Here is a 26039-nt window from a genome sequence, read left to right as displayed (position 1 = left end):
AAGTCCGGGCCTACACAATTCAGACTTTGGAATCTAATGAACTGATTCAGGTGTAGGTAGACTGGTCAGCTGGGTTCGATTACAGGTACCAAGTCTGAATATGGGGGAAGAGAAGAGTCGCAGAAAGTAGATAGCCCGACTGTGGGCGGGAGATTGATTCAAATACAGAGCACTGAGCATGGCAGTGACAGATGGAACACAGGAAATGGAAATCAAGGAACCCAGCAACTTTGCACAAGCGAATGAATCGGCCAGTGAAAGGGGGTGAGGTGAAGTGGTCGAATTCAATCCGCGTCCAACGCCACCGGGGGGAGAGGGAGAGAAGTCGGCGATTGAGCAGGACAGCGCGTGCGTACGGCGTAGTTGTACCGGATGAGACAATGGTGGCTACGGTACTCGTAGGTCGGCTGCCAGGCTGCCAGGGGGCAATGATGGAGCCAACGAGGGCACCCCCAGGGCCCGGGACCCAGGACCCAGGACCCAAGGGACGGGAGCCACCAGAGCACAGCGAGTGTCTAGCGGGTGCTGTGGCTGCAGGATGACGATGGCAATGGTCCAGATATGCCGAACAACACGCCAGAAATGTGGAATCCGCACCAGAGGCGTCCGCTGAGCCACAGCTAAACACTTGCCAGGGAAAGAACGATGCACATCCATCCTCAATTGGAACGACGGCCTACTCGTAAAGACGCGTGCCTGCACAGGATGCGACAAGTGTGGGTTCAGACGTGATGTGGCAGGTGCAGAGCGCACCACCATCTCTCTTCCCCTTCCTCTTCCTCTTCCTCTTCCCGCGCCCCGCTCTCCCTCCTCTTGAGCGATAGGCGGTGGAGTCACCCAGGCCTTAGCTAGAGTGATGGGGCCTTGGGCCAGTGCTTAGGCCGGGCTTAAGCTGGTTCTTGGTAGGCTTACATGCTTCAAGCCTGTCAAAGCATCGATCCGCAGTGCTTGGCTGGATCTTGACGTCACTCCACCCAAGTCTCGGCTTCCACCGCATCGAACTTTGTCCAACGCTCCAACGCCACAGTGCGACGAGGGCTCCCGCTGATTTTCAGGACTTTTTCTACCGAGTCCTCAGTGCTATCTCGATTTGGAGACACAGTAACCACTCCCCTTAGTCCCGTAAGAATAAGAAATTACCTTGGAGGCTCGCTTGGGTGGAGCAAATGCGAATTTTCACCCGATTCTTGCGCCACAAAAGCATAATCAGAGCGCCACTAATTTACCTGTGGCTGTGCTATTGATATGACACGATCGCCTGTTTGAAACGCACAACGCAGCTGAAAGCGTCAAGAACAACAGGCAACATCCACAACTCGCAGACAGCTAATGACGGGTTGTCGAGCGGTCTAACGTGGTGGCTCCGACAAGATATCAAGGTACATGGCGGACTTCACCGTTTGCCTCGGCGAATGACGCCCTGTTGAGGAGCAACCAGCCCTTATTGCTTCCTGATATCGAGTGCCCTGAATGACTGTGCCAACAAGTCTATTTGGGACTGCAGCAGGCTATAATATCTCATGGCATCCATGGCTGGCACAGCCCCAGAAGATCAGGGTAGGTGCGCCTGTTCTCCATGGGCTCGTCTCCCGGGTATCTAATGAGCATGATCCTGGCTCCAATGACCACAGCTGCGATATCCGTTGAAACGTTTCATGACTGTGTGCTGATACTTGGTACGACTTAGAACGATTGATTCGTGAAGCAGTCACCAGGGATCCCGGTCAGCCTCGGCCACAAGGAACAATTCCATATTGGCTGCACCGACTCCATCCATTGGCTGCTCACCACTCGCCTTCTTTGCCATCAAGTGCCGATGTGGTAATAATTGGTTCAGGCATCACCGGACTCTCTGTAGCGAGAACGGTGCTCGCAAGCAATCCCAGTCTTCATGTTGCTGTCCTCGAAGCACGGACGCTATGTTCAGGCGCCACCGGCCGGAATGGAGGTCATTTGGTAGCATATGGAGGTGCCAGTTATACCGAGCTCAAACAGAGCTATGGACAGCCGATGGCCACTAAGATCATCGAATTTACCTTTAGGTCCATAGATCGGACGAGAGCCCTCATTGAATCTCTAGGAGAGGCGGGTGATGCCGCCGAATTTCGCACTGTCTCTCGGATCCGGACCTTTAGCGACCAACCATCATTCGATGAGGCTCAGGCAAGCATCGCCGAGTTCGTCAGTGACAATCCACAATATAAGGGCATGTATACCATCTTCAATGACCCCCAAACACTCCGTGAAAAGTACGATGTCCATGGTGTTGTTGGTGCCGTGGTTTTTGACGCCGCAGCACTTTGGCCTTATCGCCTAGTAATGGCGGGCTGGGAAGATCTCCTTAAGAGCTACCCAACCCGTTTGAGCATCGAGGCTCAAACAGCGGTATCGCATGTGACATATACACCCTTGGTAAATTCTAGTGCTCCATATGCGCTAACCACGACGCGGGGTGAGATGAGGGCGCGTCAAGTGGTATACTGCACGAACGGCTACACTGGGAATCTTATACCTGGCATCAGGGGAGCCCTCTATCCTTATCGTGGCACAATGACGGTTCAAGATCTTGGCAATGATGAAGACCTGCCAAATCGAGGTGCTGAAAGATCCTGGAGCATTCACCAGCAGCATGTACCAGACAAGCACGATACGGAGGTAATCTCCTCCGTCCACTATCTTCAACAAAATGCGAGCTCTGGTCATTACTTCTTTGGTGGCGGCAAGTACGATCCCGTTCAGGTAATTACTGGGGACGACACAAGTGTACCAGAGTCTGGCGTCAAATATCTTCAAGAGCAGCTATCTCATTTCCTCGGCCAAAACTCCATGCAGAGCAACAAGTTGGTAAGCTCATGGACCGGCATAATGGGATTTACTTCCGATGACAATCCTCTGGTTGGACGTCTGACCCCGTCAATCACATCTCGCAATGGTGATGGGGAATGGATGGCTGCGGGATTCAACGGAATGGGAATGAGTCTTTGTGTCGCGAGTGGGGAGGCATTGGCACATTTGATGCTAGGTCAAAATGCTGATGACTGGTTCCCTGCAGCGTTCTCCCTCAGCGAGTTGCGACTACGCAATACCCTCAATACCGAGAAGTCCGTCCAGGGAGTAAAACATCTATATGAAGGAAGTTGCAAGCAAGCTCTGAATGAAGATCAACACACCTCTCGGCCTCAGGAAGTATTAGCATCAACCTTGATGGCACAGTAGTGATATTGATGACAAGCGAGGCTGGATGGTCGAGATAAACGGAAAAATAGACGCCTTTTCCCTCTGTGGACTTTATATCGAAAAGATATTTGTTGGTCCTGGCCGTACCGAGAATTTTAGGCTGGACGGCGAGTAGTGAACGACATTCCAGGGGCAATCGCAGGGGAAACACTCCGTTCGGATTGGGTATTTGTACCTCAGAAAGGCCCATATTACATAATGACTGACTAATGCCTGGCGGCAACTCCTCATCAGGGGCACCACACGACCACAACCTAGTCATCCACTGATGTATCATGAGTGAAAGCCTTGAGATGTTACCTTCCTTCCCTCTGCCAATGAGCGTCATCAAAAGGCCGCCGGTCAATCTCGGAGCTCATCAATCGGTATACCTTGAGACTGGCGTCGTCCACTTTTTCCACTTTGCAGCTCGATTGCTGTGGGACCATAGATATGAAAATTCCGTGTTTCATCATGCTTCGATGAAATAAACATGGATTTGTGACCCAGTATCATCGCGATGGTAACAATCCATCACGTAAACCTTGAGGTCTCTCAAAACAGATCTTGCGTTTGCAATTCAACCAAAGAGGGCGGGTGAACTGTCTTGATTGATTTCATCACTCCACGACGAATTCCTTCGCGAGACCGAAACCCTACATCTTTGCACCATGACGGTGCGACAATCTGCGGTGCAAGTCACGGATCTCCTGACAGGAGTCAAGAAGCTATGGGAGACAAGTCTTCTCAAAAAGGCATGTAGTGCTCCAACCAGAATAGGTATTTGTTTGCACTTTCCCTTTACTCATTTATTAAGCCTTGCCAGGTGTATGTGTCAGTGGCGGACCAGACTCAATGGCTCTGGCATATCTGCTCAGCAGGATTCCTCAAGTTGACCCCAGCATTCGAATTGAGCCGATCGCATTTATTGTGAACCACAATGCAAGACCAGGGAGCAGGTTAGAAGCAGAACGCGTGGGCACGCAGCTACGGACACACGGTAAGGCTCCGATGGCGAGTCAAGATATCTCTACTGAGACACCCATAGATATCGAGAGCCGTATCCTCCACATGCGCTGGCCGGAAGAAACCAATCCGTTGGCCTTGCCAGATTTTGAGATGATGGCGCGGTATAGTCGCTATCAATTGATCGCACAGGCTGCTATTCGCGAGAAAATTCAACATTTATTTCTTGGTCACCATCTCGATGATCAGCTTGAAACGATCATAATGCGCCTTGTCAGGAATACTTCCTTTTCGTTTCTGGCTATCAAAGGTATGGCCGAAACGAGCAGAATCCCCTGTTGCGAAAACATCAGAGGTGCCAATGAATCACTCGACTTTCCCAGCGCCGATGGACACCTTCCGCCCGACAAGGCACCCCAGCAAGAAACAGAATCCTGGCCATTTGCAGCTAACTATGGTTCCCCTGTGGGCATCTCTGAGTTACATGGGCTTCAGCTTCATCGCCCTTTGCTAGAATTCAAAAAGTCGCAACTGATTGGTACTTGTCAGCAACACAAGGTTCAATATGTGAGCGATGAAACAAACTTCGACCCAACTATCACCATGCGAAACGCTGTTCGATATATGAGGGCCAAGTTTAATCTCCCTCGAGCACTGCAAGCCACTTCTCTGCTTAACTTGATGGCTGCCGCTCGGGAACACTCCCGGTCTCTCGAAAGCAGGGGAAACGAACTCGCATCTCACTTTCAAATCGTCGAGTTTGATTTGCGGGTGGGGTCAATGATAGTCCAGCTTCCACAAGACCTAGCTAGTGTATGCGAACGTGACCTCGAGGGAACGAGTCATGCCCTTTCCAGCTTAACGAGCGTCATCAGTCCACAGCCCAGGGATGCCACGCCATCTCTGGTACCTCAGGCCCGCTGTCTGGAATTTATCAGCATCCTGTCCTCGATACGACCCCAGATCCCAGTTAGTAAAAAGAGCGGGGAGGCAATATCCACAAGACAAACGCTCCAGGGAGCAACACTGCAGATCCAACAGACGCAGATAGAACAGCTTGCCAATACCCCAGGCATGGGACCGGGTCAGTCTCGATGGAGATTGTCACGTCCGACTATGCGTTATGATGAGATCAAGGCTGTTGAACAGAAATTCGAACCTGAATTTGGGAATCACGAAGGAGACTCGTCCGGAGCGTGGTCAAAATGGATCCTGTGGGATCATCGATATTGGATTAGAGTCAGATCACGGATTGCTACAGACTTAAGTCATGTTGCAATTCGAAACTTCCGACGCGAAGATGTGCATTGCATAGTATCAAAGGGTCCTCCCAATTGGAGAAACTTCAAGAGCACGCTCAGAGAGGTTGCGCCCGGGAACATGAGGTGGACCCTTCCCATTCTCACCTTCGCCGATGAGATTTCAGCATTTCCAACCTTGAATGTTAGGGTGCAGAATTCCGCCAACGGTCGGGGGGAAGGTGGAGACCTCCCTGCTCATCCTCCGGTCTTGGAATGGGAGATGTGCTACAAGGTCATTGACAAACCTTTCATTCAAGCACAAAAGAGCAAAATAGTTTGGAAGAACCTGGCAGATGCATATGATAGCAACCAACGCCGTGCATTCGTGAGTGCTTGACTTGGCCCGTCAACGGGAGCCTATCTCAAGGATGAGAGGAGCTTCTCCGAGTCAAACCCGACCAGAACAACCACTTGGTGCAACTGTCCAATAACCACGGTTTTGACTCTGAGGGCGCCACGGATCTCGGCTCTCATCATCTCCCCGCATCAATTTGATGAGGAGGGGGTGGAGATGCGCGGCTCTACCCATTCCTCGGTTGACGTATATATAGGTACATTACGGCAAGATGGGGGTTCGCGGCAGTACCACCGGTAATATTTCCCCTAATCATCAGGCAAATTTACGACAGCATGACAACGGAAACAATTCCAGAAGCGTTATCAGCGGCAGTACAGAAATTTGAGAATGCGCCACCATTCCCAGAAGATGTTCCCACAGCACCATTGCTTCGGCTATCGCTTGCAAAGCTATTGAAACGAGACAACGAAGAAGTAAATCGCTTTGTCCGGGCATGCGAAGATCTCGGATTCTTCTACCTCGACCTATCGGGGCCTGGAGATTCACTACTCGCAGATGCGGATGAACTTTTCAAGACCGGAGCCGCCTTGTATGATCTTCCGCTTGAAGAGAAGAAGAAGTATGACTTTATGCACAAAAACTCGTACTTTGGCTACAAGGGGTATGGTGCAAACGTGGTTGACAGAGACGGAAACCTCGACCGCAATGAGTTTTACAACGTGAGTATCTAGCATGTCCGGGCATCTGCCAACGTGACCAATCTGAAGAATTCTAGGTATCCAAAGACGATATACTCGGACTGTCAGACCCTTGGCCAGCACCAGATGTTCTCAGCTCCCAACGCCCGCGTCTCAAGTCATTCATTCAAGCTGCCCACGGTATTGTTACCCTTGTTCTTGAGCTGCTGAACGATCATCTTCGCTTGCCGCCAAACACTCTGCAAGACATGCATCGGATAGAAGGCAATTCCGGAGACCAAGTTCGGTTTATCAAAGCACCACCCCAGCCTATGGATGATCGAAGAACAGCCTTGGGTGAACATACCGATTTTGGAAGTGTGACTGTTCTATTCAACCGCCTAGGTGGATTGCAGGTTCTCCCACCAGGCCGGAATGCCGAATGGTGCTATGTAAGACCACTCCCGAACCACGCCATCATCAATCTTGGAGATGCGATGGTCAAATTCACCAACGGCCTGTTAAGGTCAAACATCCACCGAGTCGTTTCTCCTCCTGGCAAACAGGCAGATTATACGAGATATTCCCTCGTCTACTTTAACCGGCCGGAAAATGACGTCATGCTAAAGAGGTTGAGTGGGAGTGAGATGATTCCGCCATTAGAGAAAGATGAGGTCGAGGAGGAGATCAACAGCAAAGACTGGATCATCCGAAGAGCGCTCGGTCATCGTATCGCGCTACATGGAGACAAGGTTGACTTTGACAAGGCTTCAGGCACCGAGTCCAAGAGTCAGAGGGCGTATCTGTAGGAATGAAAACAGGGAGGCCGCCCTGTGCAGATTGCGGCGCTATGTATGTGTATTTGGATCATGAAGAGTCGAATTGAGTCACTTTTACTTTCCATTGTTGGGACATGACTCCCGCATTGGCATTCACGTACAGTAGGCGACCGACCATCCGACAAAACTTCCTGAACCACCGATTTGGTGGCACGAACGACATTTCCCAAAGAGGACTAGCTTCAGGCCGTTTTTTGCCCACACCGAACATTTTTGTAGAGAGTTTGTCACAGGATGGCAAAAGATTGTCTAACCACCAGTCCAAGCTGAGAGGCTTTGTCTCCAATCATTTCCAGCCCAGGCCGACCTATTGTGCCCGTTTCTCTATCTGAAAGACATCTACTGCGCTTTACCCTCCATGATATTCCCTATATCCTCATTCGTAAGCCATGTTAGCCCCGCCTCGTCGGCCTGCGATGCCGACGTCAATCTCCATGCGCTCTCTTTCCTCCAAGCAGCAATATCGACCTCAACCTCTCCAAAGGAGATCGACCCTCAAACGCTCCATTGACGAAACGAGCTTCATGGATGCCCCCTCCAGTCCCTCCAAAAGGTCCCGCGTTACCTTTGATTCCGACGTCGAGATTGTCTCAGCCGGTGAAGAAGACGAACTAGATCCTCTTGTTGTCAAAGAGCAGGTGCGCAGAGCGGTCGAGAGACGCAAAGCCAAGGAAGACGAATCATATGAAAGGATCAAATCCGTGTTCACCATTTCCTACGAAAATCCAGGAGCACCATCGACCAAAGTCCTGAAAATCCACCTGCAGGCGCTGCTCGCAAATGTCACCGCCCTCAACAAAGATTGCAGCGGCCTTGTGACTGCAGTCTTGTATAGCGAATGGATTGGCCGGGAAGAACCTTACTATGCTCTGTTTGTTCGATTTCTGAACAATCTCGCCGCCGCTCAGCGCGGCTATCAGCACAAGATCATGTCCATGCTGGTGGATTTGCTCGGACCGCAAAAGACAAGAAGAATATCAGGTTCCAAACCAATCAGGCAGCCAACTATCCATCGAAGGGTGATGCAAGCGATCCAATACATCACTAGCAATGTACCATCTATCCCCGCAGCACTGGCCGACAGGATCTCATCTAAGCTTGACTTTGATTTCGAGAAGGTCGAGGAACGGATGACGTACACCCGCAATTTCATGGAAATGATCAAGTATGTACCTGAGCTGACCTCGGAGATCCTGACGAGTGTTCTCCGACAGCTGATCAAACTCGATGTGGCTGTCCAGGTCGATCTTGATGAGGAGGATGATGATGCTGAAGACGATATCCTTGATCACATGTCATCGTCCCAGACCCTTATCGCATCTCAAGCACAAGACATGCTCAAAAGCCCTCTTGATTCGGAAAATGATGACACGGCCACAACGGACGAAGATTCAGATATGGAAGACGCGGAAGTCGACTCAGAAACCGCACGTCGCCGGAAACTGAAAGAAGATATCAGACAGGTTGACCTGATCATGGATATTTTGTTCCAATATTACGCCAAACTCACCACGTCCAGCAACATCACGACCCGAGATAGCGCCATCGAACAACTTATTTCCCAATTCCATACACACATCCTACCTACATATCGCGCCCGTCATCCACAATTCCTCGTTTTTCACTTTGCCCAATCCGATCCGATCATTGTCGATCGATTTGTGACGAGTTGCGTTGCCGTACTAGTCGACAAGAAACAGCCCTACCTCCTCCGGCACAGTGCGGCTGCCTATTTCAGTGGTTTTGTCGGCCGAGGAGCCCATGTCTCACCACAGGTTGTTCAAGACTGCCTCGAATTACTGTGCGACCATCTCACCATCCTGCGCAAGACATATGAACCAACGTGCCGTGGGCCTGACCTGAAACGATATGGCGATTTCTACGCCGCGTTCCAAGCGATTCTCTATATCTTCTGCTTCCGCTGGCGAGACGTCGCCTCCTCATCCGCAGATCTCGAGTCCGAGTCGGATTTTGACCTTGACGAGGAGGAGATCGAAACGTATCATTTCCCTGAGTCACTCCGAGACTCGCTCCGCACAGCAATTTACTCACCACTGAACCCCCTTCGGGTCTGCACACCTGTCATTGTCGAGCAATTTGCCAAACTCACTTACGCCCTCGAGTTGTTCTACGTCTACCCGAAACTCGAAGAGAATAAGCACGTTCGAGTAGTGACGGCGGCTCACGCGAGATCCATGTCGGACCTCACGATCAGCAATCCTGACCGGGACCTGAGCTGGGTTGGCGATAACGGAATGCTCGAGGGTTACTTCCCATATGATCCTTACCACCTACCTATCAGTCGCCATTGGATCGAGGGGGATTATGTCGAGTGGAGAGGAATCCCCGGCGACGAGGCGGAGGAAGATAGCGAAAGTGACGCGGAGGGAATGGCTGAAGATGAAGAAGATGATGATGATGATGACGAAAACAATGACGACGACGTTTCAGGAGACGAAGACGAAGACGAAGACGAAGACGTAGGGCAGTGAATGTCTCCACGCCTCTCTGTTGACTATGTTAAACCAAGGCTTTTATTTCAACCACCCGGTATCAGCGATTGAAGAAGTTAGCCAAGGTACACTATTTGGGAAAGAGTCCGTTCGTTAGAGTTTCCCATGTTACAAACTGACAGGACAATGTTTGTTTCAGATATCGAGATGTTGCCACCGCGAAGCCATCGCAAAATGGTCTTTCATTGTGGATGAGTTCCTGGGGATGTACGTAGGCACGCTTGTGCCGTGTTTTTGGTTCGCGTTCAAGCCAGGATTGCACGAATTTATGATATCTCCCCCCCCATCCGCCCCCTTCCCCATTATTTACCCCTTGAGGCACTCATTTCAGCGTTTGGATTGGGACGAGATATAAAAACGGAGGTGCTAGATCGGTTTCAAGCACAAAGCACATTCGAAAAATGAAATGTGTTTCATATTCTTACCCACTTGCTTTCTGGCTAGCTAGAGTATAATCGAGCAAAGTAGATTATGCCACCAATCATGACTATGACTGCCTTGCTACAGGCCGATCACACCCTTGCCTTGAAGTGCTGGGCGGTGCGCAGTCGCTCCATCGTAGTACGTAGACATTTGACAAGCATTTTGTTTGGGCGTGGGTGGAATTGCCCCGCAAAATCCGCGCACGCTGAAACTTCGACATCCCTCCCTCGTTTTCTTCAGCCCGTCCCTCCTAGTCTTCCTCGTGCAAGTTAGTGACCACAAGAACCAAAAAACACATACGCGAAGTTGCGATCCTTTGAGAATAAAAAGGAAATCCGTCTCCAAAGCCCTCCGCCGCAAACCGTAGCACAAGATGCGCGCCAAACGCAGCAAGAAGTACCGCAAGGTCATGTCGGCGTACCAGCAGGCGTTCTCGTTCCGCGAGCCGTACCAGGTCCTGCTTGACTCACACTTCCTCAAAGCATGCCACTCGTTCCACATGCCGCTCCAGCGTTACCTCGAGAACACGCTGCACGGGCAGTGCCGGCTGTTCATAACACAGTGCACGATCGCGAAAGTGATGGCCGACTTTGAGAAGGAAAAGGAAAAGACGAAAGTCGGCGATGGACGCCCAAGAGGAAGGCCGGAGTTCCTGCCGCCGCCGCTGGAGGCACCGATGCGCTACTGCAAGCACAAGAATAATGAGGGCGAGGAGCTCGGCGTGATCGGAGAGAGTCGCTGTCTACTTGATTTACTGGCTGGCCAGCCGCATGGGAACGAGCTCGCGAAGAATAAGCAGCATTACATCCTGGCGACAGCGGAACCGGACGAGAGGGAGCTGAAGCGGAAGGGGTATTTCGATGTGAGGGAGCGCGCGAGGATGATTCCCGGCGTGCCGGTGGTCTATGTCAAGAGGAGTGTCATGATACTGGAGGAGTTGAGTGGCGCGAGCGAGAGGACGAGGACGAAGGCTGAGAAGGCGAAGTTCTCCGAGGGGTTGGTGGACACGAGGAAGAGGAAGAGGGGGGAGGGTGCTGATGATGGGAGTAATGATGAGCTTGAGGATATCTTACTTGAGCGAGAGCAACAGGCACAGGGGCTGAAGGTTCGCGGAATGACGAGGGCGAAAGGACCCAACCCGCTGAGCGTGAGGAAGAAGAAAAAAGTCACGACCAGCAGTGAGCAGACAAGGGGCTCGGAGGGTGGTCCAGCGCTCGAAGAGGGAGAAAGAAAAAAGCGAACAAGGAGAGGGAAGCGAGGAAGGGGGAAGACGGGCGTGGGCAAAGACCCTGCGTCTGAGCAAACCCGCACTGCTGAACCACCGTCGCTCAGACTGGATGAGTAGTTCGAAGCTGGCACATCTACTATCGAATACAATCATGGCGAGGCGAGGCGTATTGGTGCTGGAGAAAAAGCGAAATAGAGGGTTTTATGAGAGACCCCATCGAGATCAAACATAGACAGAAATTGGATGTTTTGTTCGGACCATTTCTTTGCTGTCTGGATTACACTTTTTATATGATTGCTTTTTGTCCCCCGATCATGCTTTTGCTAGGAACGCCCGACCGTAAATGAAGAGACCTGTGGCTGCGAGGACACTGAGGCCGGCTGGGAGAGGCTTGCCCGTTTTGATTGCACGGGGAATGCTGCTGCCGGCCAGGAGGACCGAGGCGAGGAGGGCAAGCTCGACACCATAGGTTTGTCGTTTGGCGATGCGGAAGCCACCCAGGAGATACTAAGAGTATTGTCAGGATCGGCAAGGAAGGGGAATCTGGAGGCGGTCCAGGGAATTGGGTGGCTCGTCTCATACCAATGCGCCGACAGTCAGACCTGCAGCAATGCTGGGGACTGAACCTGTGCGAACGTAGCCAGTCACTCCACCGACAGAGGTCAGAGCGCCTAAGATGTATGCGGGTGTTTCGTCGGCCTGTGGGATGTTAGCCTCGCGGTCTTTGGATCTCTGATCATACGTACCATGATGAAGCTGCATAAGAATCTCCGAAGGGGTGGTCTTGGAGGATCGCTTCGTGGTGCTGGAAGGAGGGGTCTTTTATGTAGTCTGTGGTTGAATTCCGGATTGTTGATTGGGTTGGATTCCGGAATGACACCATCCGCCGGCCGAGTCGCTCGGTGTCGTTCCTGCCCTTGTGTCCGCCCGCACCCTGCAAGGCTGAACCGCTTAGATACGCTTTAAGGACTTGCGGTAGGAGCTCGCCCAGGCGTTTAGCCGGGAGTGACACTTAGAAAATTGACGGGGGCCCAGTTGATGGTTTATCTACGGAGTAGTATCTTCAAGAGGCGCTGTATTAGGTGGGCAGTGGGCTCCCCGTACGGCGCCATTAGTAGTCTGTTCTAGGATCTAAGGTAAAGAGTAAGTTACAGTGTAAGGAGTATTGTAGGAGATTTTCTGGAGTAGGAAGTTGTCTGAAGTTGAAAGAAGGTACTGGAGAAGATTGTGCCAGGAGCCTAGGCAATAGCCGGGAAGGAGTATGCTACCACATATACCCATGATCGTCTGTCCTTCACTGTCAGTTGTTGCTTCGGAGAGACCTAGTGAAGGGAGCACATTGAGAGACCTCGAGTCCCGAATCCAAAAGAGTCAGGAAAGATCATGACTGGACATACGGCAATCTGACAGTAGTGAAATGTGAAATGTGATAATGCTTCAAATGCTTCCGACCGGCTATTGCCGGCCTTCCAGGGCTGGCCATAAAAATAGGAGTACATAGCTATAATGTGCCGGAAGTTGCCCAACTATTAGCACCAAAACCTCTCGATGGTGTAGTAAGTTTCAGCCATAACTATCTGGTTCCAACCCTTAACTAACATGCTCAGGTTGGCTATCACGTTCGGCTGTAATTGCTTGATTGTTACCGAAAGGTCACCGGCTCGATTCCGGGTATGTTTGAATCTCTCCTCACAATGATTTCCTCGTCCTAACAGGAACACAGTTCGAGAGACACAATAGTTACTTTTTTGCGAAAATCCTAGCCGTTTCTTTTTGCTCAGTCAGCCATGTCACGGACAGCCAAGGCCCGCCAAGCATTCACCGAGAAGACCCCCTTCGTCGGACTGCGTGTAGCCTGCTTTCTTCTTACTTCCAACAGTCCGGGAAGTTTCCTGGTAAGGACCCTGCGTCTAAGGACCGCTTAGCTACCATCTTAATATAGAGAACTTATTGACATTGTTCCCATCGGTCCCATTGAAGCGTTCTCACACAGGATCTTTTCAATCACTTTTCCACCTCGCTAAGCCGTAGAACTGCATCTTCAATCTTGGATATAAGCTCATAGTTTCAGACTGTCTTTGAAGGCAGCAGCGAAAGAACAGAAGATAAAAGAATCAAGTGCACTTATTCCACGAGCATCTACCGCAGATTGTGCCATCAATCCGACAATCTCGTGCTTGAGCGTCTACCCAACAAGCTGGAACAAGTCGGCTGGAGCACATTTGGAGAGCGCATGCAACGGTAGGAGGCAACCTAAGTAGGCCTAAAGCGTACCTTGTCGACTTTAGTAGTTCTTGATTTACATTACTTGTTTATTATTTACCGAGCACTACTCAGTGAGGCACGGCAGTACATATTAAGCTAAATACTAATCGAGCCTCCTCCAAGATGTTGGTGTTGGTAAAATGAAAAGATCAGTTGGCAAAATTAGAGCTCGCCGGGCACAGGGCGGCATCGCCCTGGGCCCGATCCGGGATGAGGTCGGCGTTAATTGTCACTCGTCTTGGCAATATCTGGCTTCATCCGCCGCAATGCTATCATCAGAATTCCATTGAAATAGATACAACACCTCGACCGAGACGTGGGCAGTCAATACAGACGACTCTTATCCTACGTCTGTCTTCGCAATGGCCAAAAAACCCGCCACTCATTCTCCCGTTCCCAAGACAACGGCTGCGACCGCCCCAGCTAAACCTGTCTCTGGTCCTGTCTCTACGCCTGCACCACCAGCAGCGAAACCTGCACCTCAAAGCACGCTATCGCCTCGGTCCTCCCCTCAGGAGATCATAATTCATGTGTGGAATAGATACGTCCAAGACACGCCCTCGCGGACAATCCTACTCGACGTCTTTATGGCATGGTTGGTGGTAGTTGGAGTGCTGCAATTCCTGTATTGCGTGCTGGCTGGAAATTACGTACGTTGAATTACTATATTGGTGCTTGATCACATCGACTGACTCCCTGATAGCCCTTCAATGCTTTCCTTTCCGGATTCAGCGCAGCCGTCGGTCAATTCGTGCTTACTGCCTCGCTGCGAATGCAGACCTCCGAGCTTCCACCTAGTGGTGCTTCTACAGCGAAGAAAACTTCATCAAAATCCATTGATACTGTAAGCGGAGAGCTGGTTGAGAATGGCAAAGTCAGCACGGAGAGAGCCTTTGCCGATTTCATCTTCGGCAGCCTTATCTTGCACGGGTTCTGTGTCAACTTCATCAACTAGGTTAGATGCTGTTTGGCTGGATATAAAAGCGGAAGAACAAAAGTTTCAATCCATCTCTGGGGCGTTTGTGAGATCGCCTGAGCCAGGTACTATGTATTACCAACCATCTTAGAAGATTTCAATCGGCTCGTGCTGGCTTTGGGACACATGTTCGGGCAGACGCAACAGCGGAACGTGATCAAAGAACTACCTTCGAAAAGCGCAATATGGACTACCCGTTTAATGGAAGGGCAAATCTCAGCCAATTTCTTGTATCAACCAGGGGAACGCAGCTATGCCCAGTCTAAAGTCCGGCTTGCTATCACGCACACTCGCCGTGGAATATCTCTATAATGTCCCTATCTCATGGAGCACATGGAGCGAAGCACGGAACTCTAGGGAACAGATTGCTAGTGCTTGTATACTATTAGACGAGGTAGCACAAGGAAAACAGCGATAGGACTTACGGACTTACGGCCAGCAATAATTCTTTTGACGCGACATGAATGACAACCATTAGGCAGAACTCTTCTTCTGTCAGACGTGCTACCAGCAAATATTAACCCCCTTTTTAGGGTCAAGCCTCAGCCGTTGTCATCACACATTGACCCCGCCCCAAAAATTATGTTAAATAAGTGTCAAGTTTGTGTATGAGGGTGTAAGGTATTCCTAAGCCTTGTCTAACTTGTTCGATGGTTGTGAGACGTCCTCGTCGTCCGCGAACAGCCATGGCGCCGGATAGGGGAAGTTCCAACATGAAACAAAGAGGAGGCCAAGTGTTTCATGGCCAACTCCAGAGTGCTAAATATTGATCCTCCTCATGATCATTTCCAGTATGACAGATTCAAGAATTCTTACAGTCTAATCTCGCGCAAAACCAACAAATATGAAGAGTGAACTTGTGCAGAAACTTGCGTTTGCACTATTCTCGACTGTGGTGGCATCTACACCCGACGAAGTGCGGATACCGACGAAAGAACAAAGCCAGTCAGTGCCCAATCACGAGATAAGTACCGAGATTGGCTCTCTCAGCGACGATGTTATCTACAAGAGCGAACAGGAGCAGCTCGTACAGTCCATTCAATTGAATTCCACGTCGCAGAATGCTCCGACCGCTGAAGACTGGCATGGCCGCTGGTCTTATGAACCTGTGTGTACAGAGTTTCTAGAGGTGCTAGAAAGTGAGCTGTGTGTCTATACAAATGCAACATTCAGCCACGGGCGAGGCATCTCTATCTTCACGACACCGAAGATAGCCGAAGAGGCCGCAGGATTGCTACCGTTCCATGATGCCGGAGTTCTTGAGAAACGCGGAATCAATAGCCCAGAAGGACCCTGGTACACCAAAGAGCTGCCAGGAAAAGGCATCGGCATGCTGGCGAAGCAAGACCTGAAACGCGGGGATCTTGTCACTGCGTTTACACCCTACCTGCTAGCCCACGCGGAGAATGTGCTTACGACCATGGAACGGGAAAAGTTCTTACAGATTGGACTGAAGCAGTTGCCAACAGCAAGTCAAGAGCACTACCTCAGCCTTGCGAAGTACTACAATGATCCGAGTGTGGTTGTGCAGGACGTGGTGAAAGCGAATGCGTTCGAGATGCAGGTGGGCGGACTGATGCATCTCGCAGTCTTCCCAGAGTCTTCTAGGCTGAACCATGCGTGTGCACCAAAGTAAGGGATCCTTATCATTGTCTCAAAGTACTATGACCATGATGCTAATCAGCATCATAGTGCGCAATACTACCTCGAGTCGGACATGCTCACGCATGTCGTGCGTGCAGCCCGGCCAATTGCTCGAGACGAAGAAATCACAATCGCGTACTCGCCGCCGTTCCGCCCACACAACGTGCGACAAGAGTACCTACAAGACGCCTTCCGCTTCACATGCACCTGCTCACGCTGTCAAAAGGGCGAAGCTACCGACCAGTCTCTGCTTGAAATCCACAATCTGCAGCAAAGCCTTGGGAACTGGGCAGCTGATTCGCAAGCCAGTGTCAAGCAGGCGGAACGATTGGTCAAAGTGTACCTTGAGGAGGAACTCGATGGGTTTCTCGACTTCGCGTATGGCCACGCGGCATTGACTTACAACTCGATGGGGAGCCAAAGGGGGACGATTAAGTATGCTCAGTTGGCGGCTGAGGCGGCAGCACTCAATCATGGGCCTCAGTCATCGAACGTCAAGACTTGGATGAACCTGATGAGTGATCCGATGGCGCATTCTAGCTGGAGGAGGAGAAAGGATAACCCTGTGGTGGTCGTTGAATAGCCATGAAATCTTGTGTCAGCCCCAGAAATACGACCGTGCTGCATATTTGATAGTGCGATGGATTAATGTTCTGCCGGGAATGCTTGTGCCCACAAAGCCAAGTCTGTGACGGGATCGATGTCGGCTAGAGGGCGCCCATAGCGCCAGGGCCGTTTGGGTGGTGGATGTGCATTGGACTACCCTTAAATAGCCCTTCCGTGCGGCTTGTTAGGCGTCCGTGGACCCCCGGCGATATCCGCGCCTTTGGCTCTTGACGACTGGCAGAAACACGTGTGTGGATTCCCTCTCCGCCTTTTCGTTGGATAGTTCACCGCGAAGTACTCCGTCCTCCATCCTAGGCACAAAGGGACCAATGTAAGGTGAGGACCTCGCCCTTCACACCTGCTCCATTGCTATTTGCTCCATTATCTTCTCAACTCCCTTCTACCTTTATACCTTTTACCACCATTTCCCTCTCCTCTCGAAACCTGCAGTGCTCTCCCGGCGCATCTCATTATGAGAGCGCTGTGACAGTCCTATGCTCACTCCGGTGGCCCGATCATCCAAGCATGCTGTAGCAGCCATCAACCCAGCATTCTCTCGAATTTCTTTGTCCCCTCTCCCTGCCGTTGCCTCACGTCAAGTTGTTGTCCGGTCGAGACGATCGACTCAGTCTACTCGAGCGGTCTTTACCCTTGCAGAAAAGAGCAGCCGCCGCCATCTGATCTCCGAAGGAAGCACAACCACACCCAAGGACGATGAAGCCACATCCGTGAGTCCTTCACTCAACGACTCCCCATTCTACCTGGAAACTGGTTACTCCATCTTCGCCAAACGTCCCTCCCGAGCGTTCCCTCCCCCATTCGTCACACTACCTTCCGGATCATTCTCTGATCCTTTGACAACCCACAACCCTGTCCGCGGACGCCGACCGCACGTTAATGGAGCCCCCGTGAGGGGTATCACAAACGGGGATGATGCCATCATCATTGGCGATCAGAATTTCCTAGCCGTTAATGACGGTGTGGGCGCATGGGCGCAGAAAGAGCGTGGAAATGCTGCACTGTGGTCACGGTTGATTGCACATTTCTGGGCCGTGGAGGTGGAGAAAACCTTTGTGAACGGAGGAAAAGATGTCAAATTGGAGGACCTTAATCCCATCCAGAACCTGCAGACCGCATTCGAAGAAACCAAGGTCGCTACCAGAGGAAAGGCAGATGCCATGCTTGAAGGGGAGGGCATCGAGACGGGCTCATCTCCCGAATCCGACGGCACAAAGCCAGAGCCGAAAGAAGCATGTGATGGGAAAGAGTCCACTAGTAATGACATACTCGGAACCACCACCGCCTCCTCAGCCTTGCTTCACTACAAGCTTTCTGACCCTGAGCTCACACCTGTTGTGCTCGCCACGACTTTGGGTGATTGCAAGGTCCTGATCATCCGCCCATCCACCTCGAGCGTTCTATACCAGTCCAAAGAACAATGGCACTGGTTTGACTGCCCACGACAGCTCGGCACCAATTCACCCGACACGCCCGTGGGAAACGCCGTGACTGATGCAGTGCCAGTTGAAACCGACGATCTCATCGCCGTCCTGAGTGACGGTGTCACAGATAATCTCTGGGAACATGAGATATGCTCGACGCTCTGCGACAGTGTTGCCAAGTGGACCGCCGGCGACGCAGAGGCCAAGGATGGCATCGTCTACGTTGCCCGCACTCTGATGAATGCTGCTAGGGAGATTGCCCAAGACCCCAACGCTGAGAGTCCTTACATGGAACGAGCTCTCGATGAAGGTCTGCCTGCTGAAGGTGGAAAACTGGATGACATTTCGGTGCTTTTGGGTGTGGTGAGGAAGAGATGATAGCCTTGGTCATCGCTACTTTCCAAACAACGTAGCGGGAGTGAGATGGGGACCATGGACGATTTGATGTACATGCAAGGTGCAGGTGGCGTTAGAAGCGGAATTGCACTCAAGAGACTTCTGGAGTCAACTGAGGCCCCGGGATTCTCGCCATCATCGTACACGGCTGTTTTGTGCAAAGTGGGTTTGGATAGAGAAATGGTATTTCGACAAGATACGAAGAATTTCAAGACTTCAACTCAAGTACTCCGTATCTCATTCCGAATAGCGAGCGAGACGTATTGGCCGGTCATGGTGCGTAAGGCTGTGAATGGGCGGACATCACGTGGTGTGGAACCTTGTGTCGACAACATCGCTCAATTGGCATCAACGCTCAATCCTTCTATTGCAACAAACTTGAAGATGCCGTCCCCAGCCATGCAACTACCCTCAAGCAACTGACCCAAACAGCCACTATATGGGCCCAGGCACCAGCTGCCACCAAGATGCATCGGTCAATGCTGCTGATCACATGTTCTCTCTCAGTGGTGGGCAGGGCGCTTCGTGGCGTGCTTGCCCCTGACGCCGACTTTAGCCCATCATCCCTGCGTATCAAGTCGAACCACGCCTGCCAACATGACCTGATTTCTCCAGGATTGCTGCAAGCACAGCACAGCTTTAACTCTGCCTCCCACTTTCTTCAAGCATGAGGCAGACTCGTATTCTGCAACTCAATCCCCGCCTGGCTTGGATGGCTGTTGTATCATGGGCTACTTTGAGAGCTCTACACACAAGGCTCATATTTTGTGTTGAGCCTGGAGACACTCAACCAACGAGTCTCACGTCCCCAATAAAGTCCGTGACGCTTTCAAACATTATTAAGCCTGACTGTGGGAAAGGGAAGTGACCAGATTTTTCGGTTTCTTCCCTACTCAGTCAACTTCTGCGATCTTGCCTGTTCTCTATCTCATCGCTGCAAGAATTGTCGACATTGGATCGCCTTACAAATTCTATCTTCAGCGCCAACAACGAAAACACAATAGCTTTAGCCAACCTCAACTTCGATTTCACTTTGTTCAAGTTTGAAGGCACCTAAAGAATTCCGCACGATTGGCAACAGTCTATCCTTGCGGCGTCGCGATGATGCCGAAGCAGGGAAATTCCACAAGACGGCTCGGAAGCTTGGTGCACTTTTCGAGGCTCTTGTGCCTTCGACGCCCAACTTACTCAAGGCTTATGGGACTCGGTCATCGGAGATAGCACGCGGCCCGAAAGCCAACCCCAAAGGCGCTTTTGCAGATTTCATCGGCATCGATGGGTCGTCCTTATGGGCCGCAGCAACTTCTGGAACAGTCAATGCTGGAGCACATGCCGTCCTTTCTATGCATCTTCTAGCATGCATGCTTGCCCGAGCCTGGGAAGCCGACAAAGCAATTTCGATATGGGTAGAACTGGTGAACGAACGGCAAGCTGAAATTTCCCAGTCAATTGATGATCGGCCGCAATTCATTCCCACTTTCATGGCTGCTCGCCAGGACATCACTAGAGAAGAACTTGCTAAGTGGGACGCTAGCGCTCGCTCGTGGCTACATAGCGCGGAGGGAGTGAAACAGCGGGCGAATAAGCAGATGATGCTCATTGTCAAGAATATCTGTGTCAACGTTGGTGAAGGGAAAACCACCTATCAAAATGTCATTAATGTATGGCGCCACTCTCTTGTTGGAATGGAAAGTCTCGTACAGGGAAGGCCGCAAGAAGCATTTAATGGATCAGTTCTTCTGGCACTGTCAGCATGGCATATCTACCCACACACACCTTATGGCATTGGGGAGCTCTGCAAAATCGGTGGAGTTTCACGACCCCCTCGTGCAAGTCGGCGGTATCATTACCATAGGGCTACAGTACATGAGCAAAAATGAAGACATGGGAATGTACTGGTCTTTGACCTTATCGCAGTACCGCCTTTACGACCGCGAAGCAAAAGTTCACTCCCGTGCCGGAACTGATCGCGTCTCCACGGACGAGCTTCTGGTAGTGGCTTTTGCCAGCCTTTTCTGGGCTTGGGAGATCTCCAGAGACGAAGAGATCGCAATCGCAAATAGGCTGGTCAAATTATATGACTTAGTGAAGCCTATTGGGAAGCCTGCAAGCTTTCCATGGCTTGAACTGCGTGCAAGTGCAAGTCGCAAATTCTTGGCTTTGAAGGCAGAAAATGACCAGCATTGCTCCCAGCTCATCACCTGGGGTCGGAGGCGGGCTCAGAACTTCCTGTCTTTTCATAAGACTCAGCGCAGCCTCTTCTTCGGCCTTCGCAGATCTCCGCTTTTACAGGCATTGTCGTTAAAACCTGGAGCCGAAAAGGGTATCTTGCATCTCAGAGAGGTGGCTTGTGCTATGAAAATTCGAGACGCTAAATATGTGATACGATATTGCAAAAATCCGCTTTTCCCCACATATGCCTACTGTACCTCTATTCCACATCGAAAAAGGTCATCTAAATGTTCACTTGATGAATCCGTCAAAACTGAAGAGGTACACTACACTTGAGCACCCATAGAAGATCGGGTGCATTGCATTGACTGCGATGCAAGCAACCAAGGCTGCGATGGATCTTGTCTTACGAGCAAGTCACAGTACTGTCCATATGGATGTTTGATTTGTACTTGTGAACATCGCTCTATCCCCCCACGGAAATCTCACCGCATAATGTTTGATTGCAGTGACGTGGTCTGCTTCCCAGAGTTGGACCACAGTTCCTTCTTGTGGCGGAATCCTCAGCTAATGCTAATACGACACCACTCGGATTCATTGGGGCCTCTAGGTGATACTTGTCCCTACCTCATTTCATCACGAGCGCAATGCACGTGCGCTTATCCTTCCTCTACAGATGAACACGGATTCACCCAGGCAGCATTCAGTCTCTGCAACGGAGACCCTTACTCGTTCGCCTTATACATACAAGTGCCAGCTGGTTATGAAGCCGACTGTAGTGAATATTTGATAGCAGCAAATATTTCTGCCAACTCGCAGGTTAGTATCGACGAAGCGAATACGCTACTTGATGAGAGAAATATCAATCGCGAACCACTCTATCAATACCTTTCCTATTACGTTACGGCAAACTGCAGCATGGACGAGGCCTATAATCAAGACATGCCTGTTTTGCTCGAAAGGAGAAGTCTACATGTTGATAATGTCACTGCATTAGCTGCGCTTGCATTTGCTGAAAGAACTTTTGCGCCTTTCAGAGATCACATCATCCCACTTCAAGTTGCTTCGATGTCTCTCTGTACAGCAAAATGGCACATCATGGTGGATACCTCAGACTCTTGCAATGGGCCACGTTTTGCATGCATGGTGTCAATTGAATCTCGCATACACGACATATCACCGCTTTGTTTTGAGCATACCATGGCCATTTCATTCGGTAACTCAATTTTCGTTGATGCATCTCTCCTCGCTGATCCCTCATGCCCCCGGGAATTTGATCGCCCATCCAGAGATTGACTGGCAATGGTGGGATGCCAGGAATATCGCTGATGGTACCGCCTAGCGCACAACCCAAAGGTCAGGGCCCTGGGCCATGACTCACGTCTGGTTCCAGATAACGTCTACAATCACAGCAGAGAAAACAACTTCCAAGGCACCTCACTTCATTTGTCCTTCCCGAATTGGAGAAGACCTGTCCACAGTCAAGATCAAGGAAGGATGGATGGAACCATTTTCTACGTTGAAACCGTAGTATCTGTTCACGACCGTGGGGAATGGGTCGCTGATCTAGATATCTTGTCGATACTCCAATCGAAGATCGTGCGGTGGTCAGCAAATTGTTTCTGTAGCAGTGAGGAAGCTGGAGTGACGACTTCAATCGATTCGTGGGAGTAGGTTCTTGATCAACCTGATAACATCGGCGTTGTAAGGGCTCATGGTAACTGGGCCGCTCGCCTGGCAGTCCTAGCTGTCTCTCACAGCAGGAAGATCCCGGGAAGCTCTGGAATGGTAGCCCTTGTAGACTCTGACATGCCTTTCTGCCCAAAATGCATTTTCGCCCAGTCACTAAACCAATGGAGGTTTTCGACAGCAATTGACCTAGATTGAGCTGGAGCTTGTTTCCATTCTGACTCGTCTCTATTCTCGAAGTGCACCTTTCCGCTTTCCAGAGATCAACTAGCCAGAAGACCATCTGAGCCTGAAAGGTTAGCAGGTCGACAGGCCTTTTGCTCTATTCTGCAATCGTGAGACTTGCTGCCTTAAGAGCCTAGCAAGGGCACTCGAGAAGTTTACCGCCTCATGGCCACTTGATGTCAAATTCGGGCCGTCAGGCTGCTAGGACACTCGTAACGCCTATGGAATATATTATGACTCGCGATGATCTCCCGACCGGACAACTATTGTAAAGAACCGATGATGCGGAATGCTTGAAGGACGAACCAAATCTTCTGTTAAACAGCGCTTTGAACCTTTCAAGGGGTCAGATAGTCGACCCTCTCGCCATATTGAGCAGAACCTTAGATATCTCAACCTCTTGGGCCTTGAGCTAGGTAGTGAATCGCAAAGAGGGTCTGCTCGCTGGGTGGACCTACTAGCTAAATGCACTTTCAACCTCGCGAACATTGCATGCTGTCTATATACGAGCATGGGACAGAGAGCTTACTAGCTAGTACTCTGTCCCGTTCGTTCGTTGTGGATACCCTAAATAGCATCCACAGCGCCAATTGGTGGTCAGTAACTCGACATCTCCCAATTGCCTCAGCCTTACGAAAATCCCCTGCGGCAAATATTGTTAGCTAATGCTGCTGTTTTAGGTCGAACAGAATGCGAAGCTCCATGGCATAATCATGTATCCATCTACGAGCCAAAGCAATGCCAAGATGGCAGTGCCGAAACCTAGTCTTGGACATGTATTGTTAAATACCCCTTCGTGGCACGGAGCACTCCTAGTCCTATGTCCTTCGTCCTCCATCTAGCGTGTATAAATAATCCTCCTTCAGGCGTGCCATACATATGCCGAGGCACGCCTCATCCAGGCCGACGATGATGAAGTACTTAGTATTCTACATTTTATTCGGTAGTTCCTCGTGTTCCAACCTTCTTCTGCTTGACCTGCTCCACAACAACCCTAGCCCTGTCTTTCACCGAGCTCATCCCCGTCTCCGAAAGTTTGTTAGTACCACCCGTTTTTTCATGTAGCAGGGACATTAATTATGTTCTTTTGTAACATCCTGCTCGTACCGGTAGCCGAAGACGCGCCGATCCAGCTAGACCAATTTGACTTGTGACTATGTACTTGGCTATTCTGCCATGTCAACTCCTGGAGATGCGCTACTGGTAGTTGTAGTATCGAAGTATATATTATTCTACATCAAATTATAACCGAAAGTGGAAAGATAGAGAGCTTTCATGTTAAATAACACTCCATCTCCCACCATATCCTGACAGACTGGTGTTCCTTGTCAAGTTAGGAGTGCAAGTAGGTACGAGACGTATCCAACAAATGGAGGTCAAGCGATATATATAGCCCAGGGCGGGACAACAATGCCAGGGGCCCAAGTTGTACTCGTACTCGCACCTGTAGGCCCTACAGGATTCGGGGTGTGGGGGTGTCAGCAAGAGGGACATACGAGTGGAAGTACAGCAAAATTAGATATGACCGGAACCGGTGGAATCGAGCGGGTTTGAGAGATGATAAGATGATATTTTCCGTGTATCCCCCGCTGGCATGTAGCATCCTCACACACTTCCTGGTTCTTTCGAAAGCACTCTTTCCCCCCCCCTCCCTCTTGTCTTACTCGTAGATTCGGAGAGAGCCTCCTGTCTATGCAGTCGTAGTGCTGAAAGAGAAAGGGAGTGGTGAGATCGAACTCGGTCAGTCAGTGCCACTCGTATCATATTCCACACCCAGTCCTTCCTGGTCAAGTGCAATACCGTGCTGTGCACACCACTCCGAGATAGGGTTCTACCAAGGCTGGTTGAGGCAGGCAGGCAGGCAGACAAGCAGGCATCAGTGCTATTACTTACCTAACAGGCTACACCTGAGAACAACAATAAGAGAAAAGCCACGAGGACGAAACGCGCAACTATTAAAGTTCCCGCTCGAGGTTGCTTCATACTACATAAGTGTTCACGTGTTCACCTCAGTCATCAGGATAACCCGCTCTCCGAACCACACACAAACGCCCGAGTCAACCACCACAATGGCAACCACAACCACAGCTACAGCCTCAATCCCCAGCCTCCTCACCCTCGCGGGGCTTCCGTACCTGATAACGCACGGCATCACGCTCCTCCTGCTCTCGGTGTTCATCATGTCCTGGATCTCGCCGCGGCAACTGTGCGCCTCGGCGCTCTTCCCTCAGGCCCCCGACAGACCACTGCCGACGTTCTTCTACATTTTCGCCGTGCGCGAGCTCGTCCTCGGCCTGGCCCTGTTACTCCTGCAGGCGTACGGCGAGTGGCGCGCGGTGGTCGTGCTCCTGGCGTGCATCAGCATTAACGGCATTGGCGACTTCTTCTTCGCCGCTTTGGAGGTCGGCTTTGATGAGAGTGTAAAGGCCGGGTATGGCCAGGGGCAGGGGCAGGGGAAGGGACGCGGGAAGGAGGGAGCAGGAGGGAGTCTTTGGTGGGCAGCCTTCAAGGGCCACGGCGTTCCGACAATCGCGGGCTATTGGGCGGCTTGGAGGCTGTGGCAGGAACATTGGTGATGGATGATGTGTGGGGCGGGGGAGAGCGGCGAGATTCTGGATGAGCTTTGCATCGTTGGAATTAAGATCAAGCACTCCCGTGGATTTGGTTGGCAAGCAACGTGTTACAATTGTCGGTCGTGGGAGATGAACTGACGCCGGAGTTGCATTGGAGACATGTACATCAGATTTGCAGGGGACGAGAGAGAATTCGACCATACATACCATGCTTGTTGGACGAACTGTCCATTCTCCTGATTCTGGCAGGTAGCTATCACTAGTATACACATGAGAAGCAAGCGGATTGTCAAATGACCCCATGATTGTCGGCGGGATTCGTCTTTGTCCTAACATATTTCTGGTCTGAAATGCATATGCTGTGCTTCAGACACACCAGAGGTAGTGTTTAAGCCATCCTCCTCGAGGTCGGCTATTCTATACGGCCATCCCTAAGTTCTGTATCGGTCCGCGGCTGTATTTCTATGAGCTGCACCTGCCGGGGAAGACCAACTCCCTCCTTCAAAGGAGTCACATGTGTTTCAATGAACCCCGACTTCTGTCTGATTCAGGGGGAACAATGTCCGAGAGGAGCTCCACTTGTCGTATTT

At 50.9% G+C, this 26039-nt stretch overlaps 11 protein-coding genes across 11 annotated transcripts; 10 read left to right on the top strand and 1 right to left on the bottom strand.

Annotated features, from left to right (window-relative positions):
- Positions 1-1529: 1529 nt before the first annotated feature.
- Positions 1530-3216, top strand: A1O9_09811 (uncharacterized protein; the record flags this gene model as incomplete). Its single annotated transcript, XM_013401152.1, has 2 exons — positions 1530-1557; positions 1688-3216. 2 exons carry the CDS (start codon positions 1530-1532, stop codon positions 3214-3216), a joined length of 1557 nt encoding a protein of 518 aa, XP_013256606.1.
- Positions 3217-3887: 671 nt separating this feature from the next.
- On the top strand, positions 3888-5820 carry A1O9_09810 (uncharacterized protein; the record flags this gene model as incomplete). Its single annotated transcript, XM_013401151.1, has 2 exons — positions 3888-3996; positions 4043-5820. The coding sequence occupies 2 exons, from the start codon at positions 3888-3890 to the stop codon at positions 5818-5820; spliced, it is 1887 nt and encodes a 628-aa protein (XP_013256605.1).
- Positions 5821-6113: 293 nt separating this feature from the next.
- Positions 6114-7267, top strand: A1O9_09809 (uncharacterized protein; the record flags this gene model as incomplete). The annotated part of the gene is made up of 2 exons (XM_013401150.1): positions 6114-6500; positions 6557-7267. 2 exons carry the CDS (start codon positions 6114-6116, stop codon positions 7265-7267), a joined length of 1098 nt encoding a protein of 365 aa, XP_013256604.1.
- Positions 7268-7731: 464 nt separating this feature from the next.
- A1O9_09808 (uncharacterized protein) lies at positions 7732-9789 on the top strand (the record flags this gene model as incomplete). The annotated part of the gene is made up of 1 exon (XM_013401149.1): positions 7732-9789. The coding sequence occupies one exon, from the start codon at positions 7732-7734 to the stop codon at positions 9787-9789; it is 2058 nt and encodes a 685-aa protein (XP_013256603.1).
- Positions 9790-10606: 817 nt separating this feature from the next.
- Positions 10607-11578, top strand: A1O9_09807 (uncharacterized protein; the record flags this gene model as incomplete). The annotated part of the gene is made up of 1 exon (XM_013401148.1): positions 10607-11578. The coding sequence occupies one exon, from the start codon at positions 10607-10609 to the stop codon at positions 11576-11578; it is 972 nt and encodes a 323-aa protein (XP_013256602.1).
- Positions 11579-11773: 195 nt separating this feature from the next.
- Positions 11774-12154, bottom strand: A1O9_09806 (uncharacterized protein; the record flags this gene model as incomplete). Its single annotated transcript, XM_013401147.1, has 2 exons — positions 11774-11968; positions 12044-12154. Coding segments are annotated over 2 exons (306 nt in total), but the record flags the coding sequence as incomplete, so codon positions are not given.
- Positions 12155-14088: 1934 nt separating this feature from the next.
- A1O9_09805 (oligosaccharyl transferase complex subunit OST4) lies at positions 14089-14681 on the top strand (the record flags this gene model as incomplete). The annotated part of the gene is made up of 2 exons (XM_013401146.1): positions 14089-14376; positions 14430-14681. 2 exons carry the CDS (start codon positions 14089-14091, stop codon positions 14679-14681), a joined length of 540 nt encoding a protein of 179 aa, XP_013256600.1.
- An 865-nt stretch (positions 14682-15546) lies between these two features.
- Positions 15547-16929, top strand: A1O9_09804 (uncharacterized protein; the record flags this gene model as incomplete). Its single annotated transcript, XM_013401145.1, has 2 exons — positions 15547-16334; positions 16395-16929. 2 exons carry the CDS (start codon positions 15547-15549, stop codon positions 16927-16929), a joined length of 1323 nt encoding a protein of 440 aa, XP_013256599.1.
- A 517-nt stretch (positions 16930-17446) lies between these two features.
- Positions 17447-18772, top strand: A1O9_09803 (uncharacterized protein; the record flags this gene model as incomplete). Its single annotated transcript, XM_013401144.1, has 1 exon — positions 17447-18772. The coding sequence occupies one exon, from the start codon at positions 17447-17449 to the stop codon at positions 18770-18772; it is 1326 nt and encodes a 441-aa protein (XP_013256598.1).
- A 1379-nt stretch (positions 18773-20151) lies between these two features.
- A1O9_09802 (uncharacterized protein) lies at positions 20152-21298 on the top strand (the record flags this gene model as incomplete). The annotated part of the gene is made up of 2 exons (XM_013401143.1): positions 20152-20652; positions 20708-21298. The coding sequence occupies 2 exons, from the start codon at positions 20152-20154 to the stop codon at positions 21296-21298; spliced, it is 1092 nt and encodes a 363-aa protein (XP_013256597.1).
- Positions 21299-24945: 3647 nt separating this feature from the next.
- Positions 24946-25452, top strand: A1O9_09801 (uncharacterized protein; the record flags this gene model as incomplete). Its single annotated transcript, XM_013401142.1, has 1 exon — positions 24946-25452. The coding sequence occupies one exon, from the start codon at positions 24946-24948 to the stop codon at positions 25450-25452; it is 507 nt and encodes a 168-aa protein (XP_013256596.1).
- Between the last annotated feature and the right edge of the window lie 587 nt (positions 25453-26039).

This window comes from Exophiala aquamarina (genome assembly GCF_000709125.1).
Source record: "Exophiala aquamarina CBS 119918 chromosome Unknown aczIA-supercont1.11, whole genome shotgun sequence".
In the NCBI taxonomy this organism is placed as follows: Eukaryota; Fungi; Ascomycota; class Eurotiomycetes; order Chaetothyriales; family Herpotrichiellaceae; genus Exophiala; species Exophiala aquamarina.
The sequence above is the reverse complement of the archived record's forward strand: the minus strand, read 5'-3'. Positions and strand labels throughout refer to the sequence as shown.